Genomic DNA, 20,733 nt, shown 5'->3' on the forward strand with positions numbered 1-20,733 from the left:
AGTGTAAAACATGTCTCTTAGGAAGAAGCACGCATACATTATACAAATGATACACATACAAAATATCTCAGTTTGTTAAGAAGATGGGGTCAGCCATGATGCAGGGCCCCTGGAGCAGAAAGGATTAAAGGTTTTGCTCAAGGGACCAATAGTGGAAGCTTGGCAGTGCTAGGGTTTGAGACACCAACTTATAAATAAAACTTTCACCTTTCAGCCACTGAGTCACACCTGCCCCTTAAAGAAAAAAAAAATTAAGGTAGTTCCCAACTACCACAAATGATGCAGTCAAGATTCCCACATATGGGGAATTTTTTAGGGGTCCGCACAACCAGAGTAAATGGAATCAACAAATGTTTTGTGAGATGAGACCACAATTGAAATGTATGGCCTTGGCTCAAAGTATTATACACCGATCAGGCATAACAGTGAGCACTGACAGGTGAAGTGAATAACACTGATTATCTCCTCATCATGGCACCTGTTAGTGGGTGGGATATATTAGGCAGCAAGTGAACATTTTGTCCTCAAACTTGATGTTAGAAACAGGAAAAATGGGCAAGCGTATGGATTTGAGTGGTTTGACAAGGGCCAAATTGTGATGGCTAGACGACTGGCTCAGAGCATCTCCAAAACTGCAGCTCTTGTGGGGTGTTCCCGGTCTGCAGTGGTCAGTATCTATCAAAAGTGGTCCAAGGAAGGAACAATGGTTAACTGGCAAAAGGGTCATGGGTGGCCAAGGCTCAATGATTCACATGGGGGGCGAAGACTGGCCCATGTGGTTCGATCCAACAGACAAGCTACTGTTACTCAAATTGCTGAAGAAGTTAATGCTGGTTCTGATAGAAAGGTGTCAGAATACACAGTCCATGATGGGTCAGGGCTGTTTTGGTAGCAAAAGGGGGACCAACACAAAATTAGGCATGTGGTTATAATGTTATGCCTGATTTGGTGTATTTGATGATCTCAAAAATCAATAAAGCATGATGATGGTAGCATGGATGGTAGAATGGTGAATTTCCATTTGGGATGAATAAATTATCTATCTATCTATCTATCTATCTATCTATCTATCTATCTATCTATCTATCTATCTATCTATCTATCTATCTATCTATCTATCTATCTATCTATCTATCTATCATGTTATAAGGATGCTTTTCATCTTATAGACTAGAACAGGTTTTGAAGTGAGAACATAGGCTTCACATATCTTGCTTGTCAACCCTAATACGTTTTCCTGGACCCAGCAAATTTAATTCAGAGATATAAAGAAAACCCAAGAGCCATCATGTGAGCCACCCAACATCATGTGACCCACAGGACCTAAAGTACATTATAGGTTTATGTTCATGAAAGCACAATCAGAAAAAGAAAAAAAATATGAGTGCATGATTATGTTTGCAAAATTTCCTCTGAACAAACCACAAAAGTTCTGAAACAATATCCTGTGGACTGATGAGACCAAGGTGGAGATGTTTGGTCATCATGCAGAGTGCCACGTTTGGCAAAAAGAAACAGACACAGCATATCACTATAAAAAAAAAACATACTAACTCTCAAGCATGGTGGTGGAGGGGTGATGATTTGGGCTTTTTTCGCAGCTACAGGGTCAGAGTCATTGAGACGTCTATGAACTTCACTTTATATCACAATATTCTTGAGACAAACTTGAGGCCATTTGTCCAGCAGCTTAAGCATGTCCTGAATTAAGGAATGCAACAGGTAAATGATCCCAAAACACACCAGCAAATCAATCTAAATGGCTAAAGAAGAAAAAAATCAAGGTGTTGGAATGGCAGAGCACCTAATGCTGCACCACTGTGCCCCATTTTTTATGGTGCTAGGCAGAATGTTTAAAGATTGGACTATTTCTTTTTGTAAACCAAACCCTGATTGATATTTTTCCAGAACTTTGTCCTGGAATTTTAATACTATATAAATACTGTATATTTATAATAATAATCAAAATAATAATAATAATAATAATAATAATAATGATAAAATCATATCATACTTTAATTGCACACAGGTAGACTAATTATTTGACGTCTAATGACACAAGCACTACTACACAAAAACTAATTCAGGCATTACACAGAAAGAGGGGTTAAATACTTACACAATCATAAGTATTGCCTTTTATGCGATGCAATTCCAAGTAAGTCCATTTCAGTTTGAAAAACTGTGAAAAAGTGGGAGAGTGCACGATATACGCTGTGCACTGTAGCTACAAAAAAGAGCATTATAAATCTTACATTTTTTAAAAACTAAACTTAAATTATATTAATAAGAAGAATGGAAAGTTTCAGTGAAAGATAACACAAGTTTTATCATTACCAACACAGTAGCTGATATCACAGAACTATACCAAAAAAATGAACGAAAAATTAGGGTTAGATTGGGGTTTATGGGGTGGTGAGCACTTCATCCTTTGTTTGTGCCATGTACAGTATTTAAATATTTACGGCATAGACCATTCTCAAGTATTTCGAGTATTTTTTAACAGTTATTGCACATATTCTGGGTAATAACACTACAGCATTTTAAAACACTTTCTGTTTTATCTGTATTGTTTCAACTAAAATAGTGTAAGAATTCTGCAATAGCTTCCTTTTCTCCCAGTGCCGAATACTGAAAATAATGCAAAGGTACAACTAATCACTGTTTAATAACATTTATTGAATAACTACAGTCATACATACATTACATTTTCAATATCATTATCATTGTAAATCATATCTGTTATTACTACATTATTATTATGTTTATTCCACAGACACAGTTTTATTTAATTTATATAAGTAAAGCAATATAATTCAGTTAGTTGCACAGTGAAAAAGTGCATTAGAACAAATAATTAATCAACCAGAAGCAAGTGCATGAGAACTTTAAGTAGAAAATTAAACACAATAATGGGGTGGTAAGTGCTATAGTACTGTATGTTCGAATGCTACAAATGTTCACAGTGAAAAAATCATTTCAATCATATTCCTTTATCTGATGATGGATATTAAGTTTGCATCTAAGTCAAAGGAACCTGGTTTACATAAGAAAATGACCAACAGAAACACACAAGAGGAGAGATAAAGGCGGTTTTGCATCAATGTTCATACGTGGTCAGATTAGTTACATCTTCAGGGATTTGTTGAAGACTGTGAGGCAACATGCTTGAGAGTTAATAAGTCTATTGCAGATCCATGAGTGAAATGTTCGGCTTAAGGTGTAATGCTTACACATTCCACAGTTCCTACCTAAAGTTTCAGAATGATTGGTTCCCTATTCAGGCTGTGGATCTATTTCTGAGCTGATGTAGCTGAAACTGCAGAGGTTACACATTTACACTCCCATTTCTTCTTTAGATAGCTTGCAGCTTGTACATTCATCAGAGGGCACTTTCAGGGAACTTGAGGTTGGAGCACGTTCTGCCAAATGAAGTCAAAGATTCCATTTAACACATTTTACATCTGATACAAACGCACACAAGATCTTTTGACATTTTGTGGTATATCGGCTATGATACTATCATGGTACATATGTTTCCACTAATCTAAGAGAGTCTTAAATGCCCATTTTCATAGAATGAGGTAGTTTGACTGAGACAATGGCACCTCCTTCTTTAGTTTGTCAAGTACAAAATCACTAATTGTTCTAAAATTCCATGAACTTTTTTTTTGCATCAGGTATTAATCGTTCCTAAATGCTTATTGTGTCATGCTGCTCATGATTTTGTTTTCCATCTAGGAACCAGAGCATAGATGTTCCAGATCCTAAAATCTATAGCCAGAATGGTGTACAAAATTTAGAACTGTCCCACATCTAAAGCTGAGATTACATTTCCAATGGAGCGTTTTTAAAAAAATGGCCTGAATTAGAGTTACACAGTTAATTATATATATTTTTTTGTTTGCATTTCTACTACCCATGATTTGCAATACCTTACGAATGCAACCAGCAGTACAGCTAAGCCATTTGAGAACATTAAAAAAATCCATAAATACTAAAATTAAAGTAAACAGAATTACATTAAGCATCATATCTAAAACACAGACTGTCCCAGAACAAATAACATCTATAAAAACTGTAAATTCTCATTTTCTATACTATCCAAGATGTGCCTTGATGATACAGAATATTGTATTATTTGACTGTGCAGACTGGCCAAATAAATGTTTGATGTCACTTACTTTTCTTCATTCCCTGTTCTCTGGTCCTCTGAATACATAGATAAATAAGCATTATCAGGAAAGCCCAAAGAGTGATGGCTAAACACACCACTAAGCCATTAGTAGTCATCTTTACGCCATCATTATTGTTTGTGTCTGTTAAAATAGGGCAGTTAAATATGAGTCACAGAATTAATAATAATAGATAACGAAAAAAATATGCCATTGTTATTTATTAATTTGCTAAAATTACTCACCATTGAATCATTCACCATTGAATCATTTACAACTGTCAGACTACATGTGGAAATTGACATTGACAGTGATCTAAGACTTCTAATCAGAAAAAAAACCTTATTAAAGCATATAGCTATATAGTTTCAGAGTCTTGTTCACGAGCCCAGCTATATCTCTGTGTCTGACTGCGATTTGTAGTAGAGTAGGGAGTTTAATCATTCCAGCCAGATGAAGGTGTACAAATCAAGCAAAACAGCTTTCTCCAAAGCCTTGGGGTTAGGGTTAGGGTTAGGGAACCCCTTACTTCCCATACAATTTAGTAAAATTTCTTATATTGAAGAAATGTCACAGCAGTGTAGTACAAGACAATCAGCAGAGCAGTGGATTAAGTGTAAATTAGGACACTAGTACACAACCTTAAGTACTGTGCTGAAGATCATTTGAGGTTAGAAATTTGCATCACAATGGATGTTGTTACCTTATATATATATATATATATATATATATATATATATATATATATATATATATATATATGTCAAAATAAATACTGACATGATGTAAGAGTATCTTTAACCTTCACAAAAAATGTGAAAGATTTATGAATATCAACATAATAATACTGTAATTCCTCCTCACGTTCCCACCCCCACCCTTTTCCCCTGCTTAGCTTATCCTGTAATACAACACTATGAATCTCCAGTAGTGTACTATAATATTATATATAATAAAAAAAAACACTGGAAAAGTATATTCCTATGCATACTTATTTGGTCTAGGTATCTGAAATTGACCAAAGTCAGGAAATATTTGATGCATAAGAATGGTACAAGCATTAATTGACCTTGATTAACTGATATTGCTTGCTGGTACTGCGTAAATAAATGTATCATACAGTAGAGTATGGAGTATGTGGGTAATATTTGTAGATATATGTACTTATCTTCCTAGTTAACTACTGGTACATTCTTGTTTGTCACGGATTGACACAAGCAGAATTTCAATTTGCCTCATGATATTCCAAATCATTTATTCTATGCCACCATGCAAGCTTACTTAAAACACATTTCTTTTTATAGGATCGGACTAAAACACTACATTATATCATATATTATATTGTTATAACACTTGCAGTACAAAACCCAGGGTGGTTGTTTACATGAATTAAACTGTGCAGATTATTTTTTTGAGCAGTGTTAACTGAGGTTATACATTTGCAATGACTATTTCCGCAAGAATATTACATGATAAAAAAAAAAACTGCATGCTCTGTGTCTATAAAGGAAATTGTAATGGCACCAGACTTGTCTGATTGACTGATAAAAAGCACTGACCTGAGCAACCACATCTTGTATTATGCGTCCTGTTTCCAGGAAATATCACACGCAAACCAAGGTTTCTGCAGCTGATTTTAACAACACAGGATCAGTGATAAGTGTTTGCAGGAATTTAGCAAGAGAAGTGCAATTCTGGTCTGAGTTGTAAATTGACTTACTCTAATAAAGGCTTGCACATTTTGTCCTCCTCATCATTGTAGGTTTGGTTCCGACATGGCTCACATTTATATGTAAAGTGAAAATGACCTGTCAAAAGTGCAGACAATTTTTATAAACATTCTGTTATTTTTTTTTTTTTTTATCATTGTTTGATCAAAAATATTTTTAACCTTTACATTTACATGTGCTCATCTACATCTACTCAAGTATGGTATGAGTCAAAAAAAATTTCCATTTCAGAACCACAAATTACAGCTTGACCACAGCCTTATGGCCTCAGACACCCAGGCAGTGGAAAAAAAAAAGTTAAAGCATGATACAAAGTTGTGAGGGAAATAATGTCTGCTCTCACCTATTCTCCTGAGTTCTTCTCCCTGTTTGCAACGTGGACTGGATACACATTGGGAACATGTATCATCTTCACACAAACTATTATTACAGAAGCAGTGATCACCTGTTCTTGTGCACTTCTTACATAGACTCTCATGGTTTTCACTGCAGTCTAGTATGGGAAATTCACCTGTAAAACCACACACATATCAGAGATGATTGTCACTTAAAAATAATAAATAAAAATAAATTACTGTAAAATGCTGATTTCTAGTAACAGTGAATTTCAATTGAAAGGGTTTAGTTGAATGCTTTGGTTTAATATAACACAAACATAAATAATTAATCTAAAAGACCAAATTTGACCTTCTTATGTAAAGAGAAAAAATGACAAAGTGGACTGAATACATGTTGATATAGTTGTTAATAACCACAATAACAATCAACAATTGACAATAATGAACAACAATTCTTGTTTTATAATAAAGTATTATTATTTTAGCATTATTATCAATTTGACAAAATAAGAGCAGGATTATAATAACAGTATAATATCTACCTTACCTAAATGGCAGGTTTCACATCGCCCTTTGTATATGAACTGTGTCTTCCAGTCACAGTCTAAAGCCATGCACATGGATAAGACACAGCCTATGGCAAACAATATCGCATAGAGTTTCACACTGTCCATTTTAGCATCATACTGAAAGGTAATGCTGTTTTTGCTGCTTATATAGTACTGTGTGTCACTGGTTTTTCTCAGCCCACATAGCTAGACCAAGAGCTATCAGGAACTGTAGAGAGAGAGAGAGGGAGTGATGAGCAGCTGTAGGTGGGGCTTATGAGAATATGTAGAGATGGCAAATGAGATGTGACTGTCTACCAGAGTATAACTGATGAAATGACTGCTAATAGATACAGAAGTGAGTCAGCTTATTGCTATATGTACATCAGTGGCATGTAGCAGAAAAAAAAGTACACTGAATTTGACTAGAAACCCAAGTGTAGTTCCTAGAAAATAATTTACACAAATGTGGCAGTGGATTACAAAATACAAAATTTTAAAATATGTAAATAAATGAATGAATGAATGAATGAATGAATGAATGAATGAATGAATGAATGAATAAATAAATAAATAAATAAATAAATAAATAATGCATGCTTATGATGAATGAAAGAAAGAATTGATGTATGAATTAATATCAAACACCACTTTGAGATAGCCCCATCAACTCATCTCATTATTAGCTTGTTTGTGTATGAGTGGCTTGTGGTGAATCTGAACAACTTTTTCTTTGTAACCAAGGTCACAGTTTTATTTTTTGTTTTGTTTTAGACTAATAGTTCTTCTGTGGTCATACTGAGTAATTCAGCTTCATGTTTCTACACAAAGGAATGCTCAAAATGTCTGTACTATAATTAAAATAATCATGATTTCCACTCACTACTGTTGGAAAATATTAGAAAAGAAATAAAAAATTGATTATTTTTTTACAGCTTGGAAATCTTTCCTAGTTTACCAGCAAATCTACTGAGTCCAAATGGTTAATAAGCTGCTTGCTATCATATGTTTAATAACAGGGCAATGAAGGTCAATTTAATCTAGCAGGAATGATGTGTTGATTCAATATGTTATAGTAATATTTTGATCAATGAATTTTTTAAACCTAGATGTATAAAGAAAGGTGCAAGTGCATATTAAAACACACAAAATCCTACCAGATTTTGCCTCTTTATACCTGAAACAAGCTGCAAGTAATTCACAAAACACACAAAATACACCAACACACCACACAACCTACATGACTAATATGTAAATACAAAAAGTGTTACTTTCATTCCGACAGGCTAATATTTTCTGGCATGAGCACTTCAAGAGTTGCTTAGGTTGTCAAGGAGATTCAACTTGTCACTGTTATGTATTGTGCACGATATGTTAACTAGATTTTACATTATGCAACCTATTCTGATGCATAGAAATGGCATGTTTTTTGCTGTACATTTTGCTATGCGTTTGATGTGCTCATGACATTTCCCTTAAAGGCCACAAGACTATTACTTCAATGTCTCTTATGTCACGTACCTTCAGAAACCACAAGTTTAACACATTACTTAAGTTTTTCAGAGACAAGCTGGGAATACCCAAATGTTACAGATTACTAGCACTGCAGCTTCTTTGTGGAAATTCTAATTCTGTATAAAGATTTTTATATTGTTAGATGCTAAATGGTAGTTTCACTGTCAGAAAATATCTTGTATGAATATAAATGACTGCTCTGTCAGCTTCAGGTTGACTCAGGGTTTTTGTGTGTGTGTGTGTGTGTGTGAGAGAGAGAGAGAGAGAGAGAGAGAGAGAGAGGGAGATAGAGAGAGAGAGAGTTCCTGTAAACTGTCATACATTCTTGATGTACAACATACTGAACTGATACATTATTTGAAAATGAAACATGACCTATTGTGCAAAAACAAGAAAATGCAAATAAAACACTTTTCTGTAAATCTTGAACTGTTACAAATATTAGACATGTTTCACTATGTGTGGATGTCTCATTTACACTTTTTAACAGCTCACAAATCAAAGTCAGTATAATATGGTGACTTAGTGGTTAAGGCTTTGAGGCAGAAGGTTGGGGTTAAAGCCCCAGCACTGCCAAGTTTCCACTGTGGGGCACTTAGATAATGCCCTTAACCATCTCTACTCCACAGGTGGTGTACCATGGCTGGCACGTCACTCTGACCCTCTGACCCTGACCCTGCTGTAATGTATATGTGACAAATAAAGGTTTCTTTTTTGATTAGAATTGCTAGAGGTTGCTTCTGTGTACTGGGCTATGGTCTGTATTGCTAGTTAACACTACTAAACTAAAAATACTACTAAACACCACTTAAAGTAATTTATAAACAACTTCCGACCCCAACTATGATGCATGATTTAGTACAATGAATTTTCATATTTGCACACACACACACACACACACACACACACACAAAACAACAACATACATTTTGTAAATAAAGTAGAATCCCTAACCCAATTTCCATTTACGGTTGTCTAACAATGGAAAACCCAAGATGAAATACTCTAATCTACCATTTATGTATACGAGATGCATACAGAATGCATTATAGTGAAACATCCTCTTATGTAAATAATGTACAAACACCGCCCCCCCCCCACATTAAAGGGGCTAAACACTTTCTGTCTCCTCTTCTTAACAGTGGAGAAAGACAGTTCATAAGTTATAAGCAGTTTTACTAACTTGTAAATTATAGCACCACCTACAGGGGATTTAAACAACTTAATGGAGGTTTTTAAGACATGATTATTTAGTTATCTACAAAATTCAATATACATTTAACCATTGCTGAAATATGGCCTCACTTCTTGTTTAGTGACTTTACCATCAAATTAATTTAAGCTTTTTCGGACCACATATTTTATTGTGAATCGCTGTCAGGTAAACATCTTAAATTAAACCTACATGTTTTAGTAAAGAGGACCAGAGGATCACTACTGAACAGAATAAGGGTAACTTGGCATTATCAATGATACTCAAAGCTCAAAATTAATTAACAGGACTCAATTTACCACCACAAACAAACAAACAAACAAACAAATAAATAAATAAAACATTTTGATCTACTATCACTATTACAATTATTAGGATGAAGTTATAACCACCAGCAAACATTGTCAAGACCATGGAGTCAGCATTAGCAATCTATAAGACACATGAAAAATTAAATGGCCACCAGTGGATAACATGAGAGGACAAATCTTTTCTGAAATAAAAAGAGAACTGTTCTCTTGGGTTAGTAATGATAATTACTATAAAAACTGAACTGCTGTGATGTACTCTCTGTATTTTGGACATTTTCTGAAAAAGTCAACAAAACATTTTACACAGTGGACTCTAATATAATGACAAAGGAAATCCAGCACAGTGTATTTGATATTAATATCACTGAATGAGTTGGACATTTCTAAGCTTTGTTAGTGGGTCTAGGGTTGGCAAATATTTGTCATAAGATTTCTGATCGGATTTTCACGTGATTTCTGGAGAGTGACACTGACTAGTTGAACAACAAAAATTGAAATGAAAATGATCTAAACATAGTTCTCAACTGTTAAAATAATAAAAATTCTTTATGTAATGGCATTCAAATAAAGAAAACGTCAAGCTGAAAATAAAGGAATTGATTGTGGACTACAGGATGTACAAATCGATTGAGTTGTCCTGACATGAAAGAGTTACTTACACAGTCAAGTCAAGTCAAGTCAAGAAGATTTATTGTCATTTCAACCACATATAGCTGACGCAGTACATAGTGAAATGAAACAATGTTTCTCCAGGACCCTGGTGCTACATAAACAACATACAACATATAATTACAAAACAGAACAACAACACAGAGCTAGGACAGATGTTTCTCCTAGCTTCATAAAGTGCAACGTGTGCAACCAGGTGCAAACAGTGCAAAGACAAGATAGTGCAAATACAGGAAGTACAAAAAACAACACAATACAGGACACATAGCGTTGAAAAAAAAAACGTGCAATGAAACAAAATGGAATGTGATGTGCAAACTATATATATATATATATATATATATATATATATATATATATATATATATATATATATATATATATATATATATATATAGCAGCATGACAATGTGGATTGTGCAAAAATGCAGTGGCAGCGGTTGAGGTAGTGCAAAAAAAGAAGTAAATGGTGTGTGTGTGTGTGTGTGTGTGTGTGAGAGAGAGAGAGAGAGAGAGAGAGAGAGAGAGAGAGAGAGAGAGAGAGTTGGTATAGTTTCAATTCTGGATGTTCTGGATTGGAAAGAAACTGTTACACAGTCTGGTTGTGAGGGCCCAAATGCTTCGGTACCTCTTTCAAGATGGCAGGTGGATGAAGAGTGTGTGTGAGGGGTGTGTGGGGTCATCCACAATGCTGTTGGCTTTGCGGATGCAGCGTGTGGTGTACATGTCCGTGAAAGAGGGGAGAGAGACTCCAATGATCTTTTCAGCTGTCCTCACTATCCACAGCAGGGTCTTGCAGTCTCAGTAGTGAAGAGCACAGTATAGACAGAGACAACCACTCAGCTATGCTAGAGGCATACATTTGGAGCTATCACCCATGCAATCCTGACAATAAAACTATGAAATATTACACTCAGCACAGCTGAAGAGACAGCAGGAGATGAAAGGATGTCAATTATCAGTTTAAAAATACAGGGTACCTGTAACTCTGACCCTAGAGACAAGCTGTTTAATAGTGCTGAGGCTCTTCTTTAAAATCTCAAAATAAGGTTGGAGATATTTGTAAAGGGATCTTTGTCCATGTCTTAATGCTATGTTCAACAAGAACTTATGGATGTCATTCAGATGTCCTGACTTAAGCCACAAATCCTGGCTTCCACCATCATGGGTGCCTCTATGGTCAAAATACTGGCTTGTGAGGGTGCCTACAAAGTAGATAAAAATGATACATTTCCATTTAGGTTTGGTGACAAAGGAAAAATCATGATGAAATACTCTAATGCACCACTAGGAGATACCCTTTATATACTGTATATACAGCTCTGGAAAAAAAATGAGACCACTGCAAAATAATCAGTTTCTTATGTTTTTTTCTTACAGGTGCATGTATTGGTGAGATGAACAGTTTTGTTTCATTTTTTGTGAACTGCTGACCATATTTCTCCTAAATTCAAAATATAACTATTGTTATTTCGAGTGTATATTTAAAGGAAATGATAACACATCAAAAATAACCCAAGATCATGCAGTATTTGCAGAGCTTTAATAACTCAAACAAAACAAAATGCAAATAATTTGTAAACAAATTGTATTAATGCTTTGGCTAAATAACATTAAGAAATCAGTATTTGGTGGAATAACCCTGATTTGCATGTGTTTTGGCTCCATGATCTCCACCGGTTTTTCCACATTGCTGTTGGGAAACTTTATACCACTCTTTTTGCAAAAAAGCAAACAGCTCAGCTTTGCTTGATGCTTTGTGACCATATATATACACACACACACACACACACACACACACACATATATATATATATATATGTATATATATATATATATATATATATATATATATATATATATATATATATATATATATATATATATATATATATATATATATATATATATATATATATATATATATATATATACACTACCGCTCAAAAGTTTGGGATCACTCAAAAATGTTATTGTTTTCCAAGGAAACACGCACAAAATTAGTCTGAATAACTAACTTTTGAGCGGTAGTGTATATATATATATATATATATATATATATATATATATATATATACATATATACAGTATATCACTTGCATATTTTCAGCTTGATTGTGGAAGATGTTCCAGGAAGCATGGGGTGAAATCTCATCAGATTTATCGTGAAAAATTCACAGCTAAAATGTCCCAGCTGTAATTGCTGCAAAAGCTGTTTTTTTTTGATGAAGGCAAAGTTTGAAGACTTTGAAGAAAACATTCATCATTTCCAACAAAATCATAATTTCTAACTCTGACATGTCAGCATGTCCTGTTCTTTTGCTATATTTTCTATTCAGACTAATAAATATATATAATGTTTTGAAAAGCAGGAACTGTAATTAACTGTAATTTCTATCATTAAAAAAAATCATTTCTTCTTCTTATACTAACCTCACCAACAGGGGTTTTCAGACTGATAGTCACACACACACACACACACACACTTGTCTTTTACTATGTATTTGTTGATACGTTACGTTCATACGTTATATGACTAGACAAACCTTCATATATACCACACTTCACTGATCAAGATCAGATCACTGATTTTACACTTGCATATTTGGATGAGTCTGAGATTTGGGTAGCACTTACATAAAATTCCAGTATATGTATAAATCCATAGCTCATCATGATTTGCCAGTTATATGTTATTTCTAGTCTGTATTGTTTATGATCAAATATGATCTGCTTGATTCTTAAAAAAATATATATATTGATATATAAATACACATTTCCATCACTATCCTTTATAAAACAAACAATTCTGACTTGATCACAGTATGAGTCTGATTCTTTGAAACAGCAGGAAACAAAATCAAGAATTGCTCTGAAACAGCAGGAAACAGTGACACCATTTTGGAGACATAAATGAGGAAGTATACAGCACTGACTGTGCTTGATAATCACATGCTATTTGAAGTGTGAATGTCAAATAACAAAACCCCTGTCTTCATGACTGACTTTTTACCACCATAAACTGTTGTTTTTGTGGTTTAATAAGGAATGAACTATAAAACCACTGGACATAACACTTTAGTGGTTATTATCTTTAAATATGGTTATTATCATAGCTATTAATATTTGTCTCCATTTATAGGCATAAACTAATTATTCCCATACTTTTTTTTGGATTGTGATAATATAATGTGCCTGTTACTTAATAATGACTCATTAGCCTTATCTTATCTTATCTTATCTTATCTTATCTTATCTTATCTTATCTTATCTTATCTTATCTTATCTTATTAATGCATAAACTATATATAATAAATTATTTTTATTAGATTCTGACACTCTGTCCTCATATAGAGTATAAATGATTTGTTAAAAAAAAGAAAGAACAAATGTCTGTTGCATGCACAATTAGTCTACTATTGGTTTAATATTTTATGCTTTGTTTTTGAAGAAACTTTCTGCATTTCAGGAGTTGGCTAATGGTTTATTATCTCTTATGCCAATAAGTAAAGTGTAGAAAAGTGTATTCTTTGTAGAATTCTTACCAACTACATCAACATCATCCTGTAATCAAAACTCTTGAACCTTGCATGACTTAATGATTAAACATCTAAACTTGGATATCATTCCAGATAATAGTCGGTTCTTAACCATAAAATAAAGGGAAAAGACAGTCAAAAGTTTTGAAATATCATATCACACAGTAGGAGTAATCAGCTCTGCAGTTAACTACCAAATCAACATTGGCAAAGTGCTTTGTACGCTTTATGAACTTCCTGTTTGCTGAAAATTTAAAGGCTTTGGCAGCTTCAATAGAAGACAAAAAGCAGAACACCCATTCACATTTAACATTCAAATGAAACCGCATATGTGGCTGGAAAATTACGAGCACTAAACCATGATTAACTTCTGCAGTTATGAAAGAGGGAGGTAAGTAACTCAAAAAAAAAAAAAAAAAAACTCACTGTAGGAGGGGATAATACCTGAAGTAACGGAACACTGAGCCTCCTACTGTGCTTTGAACTCATATTTCTGCAGGAAAGCTGAGTCTGAAATATGATTTTGCAGACCTTGACAAAGTTCTGTGGTTCACAGGTATTGTGGCTTTCCTAATAAAACCTCCACCAAGGGTTATTCCCTTTGTTATTAATGTTATCATTTCCCAACCAATTCTTGTTCACAGACATACAGCACCATATGGTGAATGTTTTAGACAGTTTAATAAAGAAAATGATCATTTAGCACACTTAAACATACACACACACAATATGTAAGACACATGCCATGTTTTAATGGATTTTAATAAGAAATACTAAATAAAAATAGAAATCCGTTCTATAGTCAAACTGTAAAAAAAGATGTACATATGATGTCAAAGAAATGACAAATAATACCGTAGAACATAATCCCGAAGAATACTTGAACTGTGCAAATACTTGAATACTTGATCTCTCCAAATAACAAAAGAGCTTTTTCTTTAATCTATTTACATTTAAAAACACTTCTTCATATCAACAGTGCAGTCCACTTTTACTAATATCCATGAAACAAAACAAAACAAAAAACAAAACAAAACAAAACACAAAACACAAAACACAACACAACACAACACAACACAACACAAAACAAAACAATACAATACAATACAATACAATACAATACAACTAGACTAATCGTTCTCAGTTTGTCCTAAGCCTACATATTATCCAAGTTTGGTTTCTCAGGAGCGTGTGAGTCATCACAAGGCACAGAAACATTTTGTGGTAAAATAGAAGGGCATTTTGGAAACACCAGTAAAAGGTCATAGCTTCACAGTAATGTTTTCAGCAGCTACACACTAGTTTCAAAGATGGTTCTAATAGACAACATCTTCCTACATGACTTAGTATGTTCTAGCATTTCTAGTTAGATTTATATGTAAAATAAAAGACAAACTTTATGAAAGAAAAATAAACATTGCATACAAAATAATGAAAAGAACAACACTTAAATAATTCCTATAAAAGGATAACGTAATCACAATGTTCTAGGCAGACATTTAAATGAAGTGTGGGGAAAAAACACCACGCTCTATGATAATTAAGTTTCTTTAAATGGGACATCTGATAATCATATCACTCCCTTTCAGTTTCTTATAGTCATGGAACAGACTGAATGTACCAGAGCTATTACAATGTAAAGTGCAGTTAAAACACTGTGGTCTCATTGGTATATAATACCTACTGCTGATTTTTTAGTCATTGCACTGTTTAATTCTGGCATTAAGAAAAGGGTTAGATGGCAGGAATGAATTTCTCGCCTGATTCTTCAACCGGCTTTCCACACTCGCTACCTGGAGACACACAGAGAGACAGTGGGAGACTGTATCTGATACACGCACAAACACGTCCCAATTTCAATCAAGCTCAGTGACTTCATACCTTGTCGTACTATGTCAGTCTTTTTCTTTGGACACCTGCTGAGCTTCAATATGAGGATGAGAAGCAGAAAAGCTGCCAGAAACGCCAGCCCTGGAATTGAACATTTTTTTTTACCATCAAAATTCACTACAGAATATTCAGCAAGTGTATTTAAAGGTTGTTAAGTAATGTTAAAGCAGTGAAGATTACAGAGGGCATGCTTCCTGCTGTGATGCAGCTCAGTAATGGAATTTGTGCTGGTAGTTAAGACACTGGTAGTTGTAGCTGCTGTAGTCGATGTGCTGGAGGATGTCTGAGAAAAAGCCAGAGAGGAGGAAGGAGGTACTACTGTTTTCTGTTCGTTTCCGCAATTGACTTCAGAAGTGGCATTTCCTGGAATTTTCTGCGTGTGCCTGATACCGCAAATATAATACACAAACTTCACATTTCATAATGAAAAACTTCATAGCAGTGAATATTTTTAGCCCTGTACTCTTTGGTTTGTATAACATTATTGATATCTTAAAATGACTTACTGTGGCTGACACTGAGAGTTAATTTCAGAAGTGGCAGTTTTAGGTGGACATTTCTCACAGACAGGTTTTCCTTTTCCTATAAACCAAACAAACAAAGAAAAACTTCAGCAGAATGACAAACGCAAACAAAAGTTAATAATAAATAATAATAAATCATATATTGGTGTGATATTACAAGTATTATTATTACCTGACATCTTTATCCCTGAACCAATTTGGCATTGGCATCTTCTCCCCGTTTTGTCGTAAGGAATAAAACCATCATAGCAATGACACTTAGTATTATTTTTTGGTGTGCAGGACATAACTTGATAACTGTACAATCCTATAGAATCAAAAGTACATACAATAAAGAAAAGTTAATACAATAGAGAATCAAAGCATAGAAACAATATTTTGCTATAATCCAATTTATTATTATTGTGAATTCAAATAGTAGTGACATAAACAGGCAAGACATTCTCAGTGCTCCTCATATGAGTAAACACTTATAACATATAACAGAAACATATACCTGACTGTAAATTGTCCTTTAAGGTAGGTTTGTTAATTATAGGCAGTTGCTGTTATTTCATGAAGCAATTCATAAAAGCCATGTAACCCATCCAAAGAAAAAAAACATTGTTTTGGTTACTTACCACAAGGTTCACAGTTTCGGCACTCTGTACTCGAACTTGATTTAGGGTTGTATTGGTTAGGAGGACAGGGTTCACAACTGGTCTTTGAGCGTGTGAGCCTCTGACCTGTATCACATACACACATACATACACACATGTCAGTCAGTTCAAAGTATATGATTAACAATATCAAAGGTAATAATGGTTATCTAAAATCAGAGAAGCAATTTACCTGGTTGACAAATGATTTGAGACGCAGCATGAACTTGATAAAGTGTTAACAAAGACATGAAGCTCCAGATGAAGGAAGAGCTGTGACAGAGCATGGCAGTACAGGTTAAGAGGTGTGCTGTGTGTGGCTGTTTGTTCAGAAAGAATCAGATAAAGAGACAGGAAGAATGATCTTCCTATTTCTTTCTGTGAGCAAAGAATGACGTTTCTATCCACCCACATTTTGGCACATTGTTAGAATGAAATCTAACAATGAAATAATTACATTTCATTCATGTGTTTAGTAATGAAATTACAATATTCATTGTTTAAAAAGTAAGTTTAATGTTCCCTAATAAACCATATACTAAAAGTGAAAAGTAGTTTTTCACTTTTCAGTAATTAGCTACAGGATGGAATAATGGAAAGAGTAGGCTACTTTTAGACATCAAAGGCAGAGACCTAATAATATGTATACTTCTTATTTAGTCTCTGAGATTTGAAAAAGATAATTTACCCCAGTTTTTTGTTTTAGAATTACATGTACATCTGCGTACTTGCACAAATTCATAGTGAGTTTACCTCATCGTACTACTTTTATGCTCATTTTACAAGAAGCCACACAGGTCTTAGTTGAAGAGTTGAAGTTTTATTGTAAAGGAGATTGAGAGAAATTGATGAGAGATTCAATCTTTTTCATTTCATTCATTTCCAGTGTCTGAATGATATTTCTAAGAAATGGGTTGCAGTGCCTGACTTGTTTGAACTAAACCTGCTTTCACAATTCTAGTCCATCATTATCATCATCTTCATTCAAATTCATTCATCAAATTTCTAATTTTCGTATTATTCCGCAAGGGCTACTGTTCTGTTCTAAGCAGTTTCTTTAGCAGAAAACTTAATAACCAGTTATTCCTAGGCATATTATAAAACTACCAATACACACAGATTGTTTGCTGGATCACAGGAAATGATAAATCATGAACAACTTCAGTGACATATTTGTATGTTTTCTGAAACAATATAATGTTATAATAATCTGCTATTCCAAATGGAATGGAATGGTTAAACCTTTAGATTTAAGTCTTGCATTCAATTCTCTCCTCTTTTCAACAAAGAGGCAACAATTATTCATTATATTCATTCAAACACAGGAAATCCTCAATAGGCAGAACAAACTGTGCCTTAAAATAACAGTATAAGAAAAAAAAAACCTAAATCTTAAAACACTTTTTTCCCCCCAAGGTTTGTCAAGGTAAATATTTTCCATTTAGATTTTTTTTTACTGTAAATATCTTTAGTTATTTCCATTGTATCCTCATTAATAAAAATAGCCTTTAAAAGGCTCCCCATTTTCCTGTAACAAGTCACAAACCCTGATACTGGAAAAGAAGAAAAAAAACACGCCTCTTTACTCAAAACAGCATGACATTATGAAGCTGCAGTCTTGCAGAGCTTCCGCCCTGGTTTGTTATGATGGTTAGAAACGACACACAAAAAAAAAAAAATGTAGGACAGGTTACAAATGTTTTGTAACACTATACATTTCTTAAATCCATATTCATTTACTATTATTAACTTATAATGGCTGCTCATATGTATGCTTTTTGTGGTGGAAGACAAAAAAGTCAGTTATCAGAACTGGAAAAAAAAATAAAAGGTTATATTTGAAGGGGAAAAACCAACTAGGTTTTGATGGATTATTATAGCTTCAATAGTGTAGATTTTATCTGAAGAATTATTTTCTGTTCCACTGCTAAATGTTGAGATGAAGATTAATAAAAACCAAGAAAACATACATTGAAACAACAACAACAACAACAACACCCGAAATACAGAAAATAATAATCTATTACTATTAATTAATTAAATTAAACTATTTTGGGTACAGTAAGAAGACAAATATTGTTTTGTTAACAGTAGCAAATATTTCTTACATGGTAAGAGAAATTTAGATTTACAGTTTGCTCACAGTTTGTTTCAGTCTTGAGCTCAAAGTTTCTGAAGCCTGCAATAAACAGGCAGGGAGAGAAGCGAATACCACTTTATTGAACACAGGCAGGCAGAAGGTAAAACGTAAATCAAGCATCAGGCAAATAAGGCAGGCAGGCAAAACATAACTTAGGCAAAAGGGAAACCAGGCAAGCATCACAGGATCATGAACTCACGACACATGAGCCTAACAGTCTTAATACTCGCCGCAGAGGCTGGCGAGTGAGGGCTTTAAATAGGCGCCCGGAAATTGGGTGCAGGTGGCTCGATCAATAATTAGGGTAATGAGAGCGAGGAAGTGCTGCTGGGGCCGGTGTGCCCGTTACAGTTATGTTTTAATATCAGAAACTGGAACTTGTCTGACACATATTACCACAAAAAATCCCCCCTTCCCTCACCCACCCCGACGCTACAGTCTCAGAGAGATATACATTTGAGACATGTTAAGACAAAAAAAAATCTATACATATAGGTACACAGCAAACAAAATATAGTATTAGTAATGTCAACAGAAGTAATGGCAGTAGATTAATGATCTCATTGTCTCTAGATGCAGTTCTTCCACAAAGATAAAGTTACAGATTTAGCATGAGTAATCCTCACAGATGACAGCTCCAGATAAAGTATCTCCATGAGTTATGTCATGAGGAGGTTTCCAGTGTTGAACTAGTACCTACTTTGCAGCAGTATTGGCAGCTAACCAAAATTTCTATACCTTCTCATTTAGGGGAAATACAGGATTGTCATTCAACAATAAAATAACAGGATATTTGGGAAAACAAAGCCTAGTAACCATGCAAAAAACATCAATCACCATTTCCTAACATTTTTGCACATTGGGACAGTCCCAAAGCATATACACTATATTGCCATATTGCCTTTACTTGTGCAAGAATTTAATATGGAATTAGCCCTTTGCAGCTATTTAACCCTTAAGCTATTTTGCAGCTATTTAAGCCCTTTTAACAGCTTCAACTCTTCTGGGAAGGCTTTCCACAAGATTTAGGAGTGTGTTTTGGGGAATTTTTTACCATTCCTCTAGAAGCGCATTTGTGAGGCACTGATGTTGGCGAGAAGGCCTGGCTCGCAGTCTCCGCTCTATTTCATCCCAAAGGTGTTCTATCGGGTTGAGGTCAGGGCTCTGTGCAGGCCAGTCAAGTTCCTCCACACCAAACTGGCTCATCCATGTCTTTATGGACCTTGCTTTGTGCACTGGTGCGCAGTCATGTTGGAACAGGAAGTGGCCATAACTGTTCCCACACCACGTTTGGAGCAAGAAATTGTCCAAAATGTCTTGGTATGCTGAAGCATTAAAAGTTCCTTTCACTGGAACTAAGGGGCCAAGCTCAACCCCTGAAAAACAACACCTGAATTCAGTGATTGGGAGGGGTGTCCCAAAACTTTTGGCAATAGAGTGTATATCAAAGTGTCTAGGCATCCATATTTATAAAAAAAATATATAGTATGGGTGAGGAGATAG

At 34.4% G+C, this 20,733-nt stretch overlaps 2 protein-coding genes across 3 annotated transcripts; both read right to left on the reverse strand.

Annotated features, from left to right (window-relative positions):
• Nucleotides 1–2,737: 2,737 nt before the first annotated feature.
• On the reverse strand, nt 2,738–6,984 carry tnfrsf18 (tumor necrosis factor receptor superfamily, member 18). 2 transcript variants are annotated; one of them, XM_058403557.1, is made up of 6 exons: nt 6,791–6,984; nt 6,249–6,416; nt 5,896–5,983; nt 5,735–5,805; nt 4,185–4,212; nt 2,738–3,422 (listed from the first exon to the last, which is right to left on the reverse strand). In XM_058403557.1, exons 1-6 carry the CDS (start codon nt 6,915–6,917, stop codon nt 3,383–3,385), a joined length of 522 nt encoding a protein of 173 aa, XP_058259540.1. In that variant the 5' UTR covers nt 6,918–6,984; the 3' UTR covers nt 2,738–3,382. The 2 variants fall into 2 exon arrangements, with proteins under 2 accessions (XP_058259540.1, XP_058259539.1); XM_058403556.1 differs by having other exon boundaries at nt 4,185–4,319.
• Nucleotides 6,985–14,781: 7,797 nt separating this feature from the next.
• Nucleotides 14,782–17,441, reverse strand: si:ch73-361p23.3 (tumor necrosis factor receptor superfamily member 9). Its single transcript, XM_058403498.1, has 7 exons — nt 17,284–17,441; nt 17,073–17,177; nt 16,625–16,759; nt 16,435–16,510; nt 16,109–16,311; nt 15,920–16,009; nt 14,782–15,831 (listed from the first exon to the last, which is right to left on the reverse strand). Exons 1-7 carry the CDS (start codon nt 17,375–17,377, stop codon nt 15,773–15,775), a joined length of 762 nt encoding a protein of 253 aa, XP_058259481.1. The 5' UTR covers nt 17,378–17,441; the 3' UTR covers nt 14,782–15,772.
• Between the last annotated feature and the right edge of the window lie 3,292 nt (nt 17,442–20,733).

Source organism: Hemibagrus wyckioides, linkage group LG11, assembly GCF_019097595.1.
Source record: "Hemibagrus wyckioides isolate EC202008001 linkage group LG11, SWU_Hwy_1.0, whole genome shotgun sequence".
Classification (NCBI taxonomy): domain Eukaryota; kingdom Metazoa; phylum Chordata; class Actinopteri; order Siluriformes; family Bagridae; genus Hemibagrus; species Hemibagrus wyckioides.

What these genes read in the sequence shown, in the direction of transcription:
- si:ch73-361p23.3 (XM_058403498.1), bottom strand. Translation starts at nt 17,377, where the DNA reads ATGCTCTGTCACAGCTCTTCCTTCATCTGGAGCTTCATGTCTTTGTTA. An exon ending in CCGAAACTGTGAACCTTGTG is followed by an intron (nt 16,760 to 17,072) that starts GTAAGTAACCAA and finishes TTGATTCTATAG; the next exon opens with GATTGTACAGTTATCAAGTT. An exon ending in CAGCAGGAAGCATGCCCTCT is followed by an intron (nt 16,010 to 16,108) that starts GTAATCTTCACT and finishes GTTCAATTCCAG; the next exon opens with GGCTGGCGTTTCTGGCAGCT.
- tnfrsf18 (XM_058403556.1), bottom strand. Translation starts at nt 6,917, where the DNA reads ATGGACAGTGTGAAACTCTATGCGATATTGTTTGCCATAGGCTGTGTC. An exon ending in AGAAGAACTCAGGAGAATAG is followed by an intron (nt 5,984 to 6,248) that starts GTGAGAGCAGAC and finishes CACTTTTGACAG; the next exon opens with GTCATTTTCACTTTACATAT. An exon ending in AGAACAGGGAATGAAGAAAA is followed by an intron (nt 3,423 to 4,184) that starts GTAAGTGACATC and finishes TTCATTTGGCAG; the next exon opens with AACGTGCTCCAACCTCAAGT.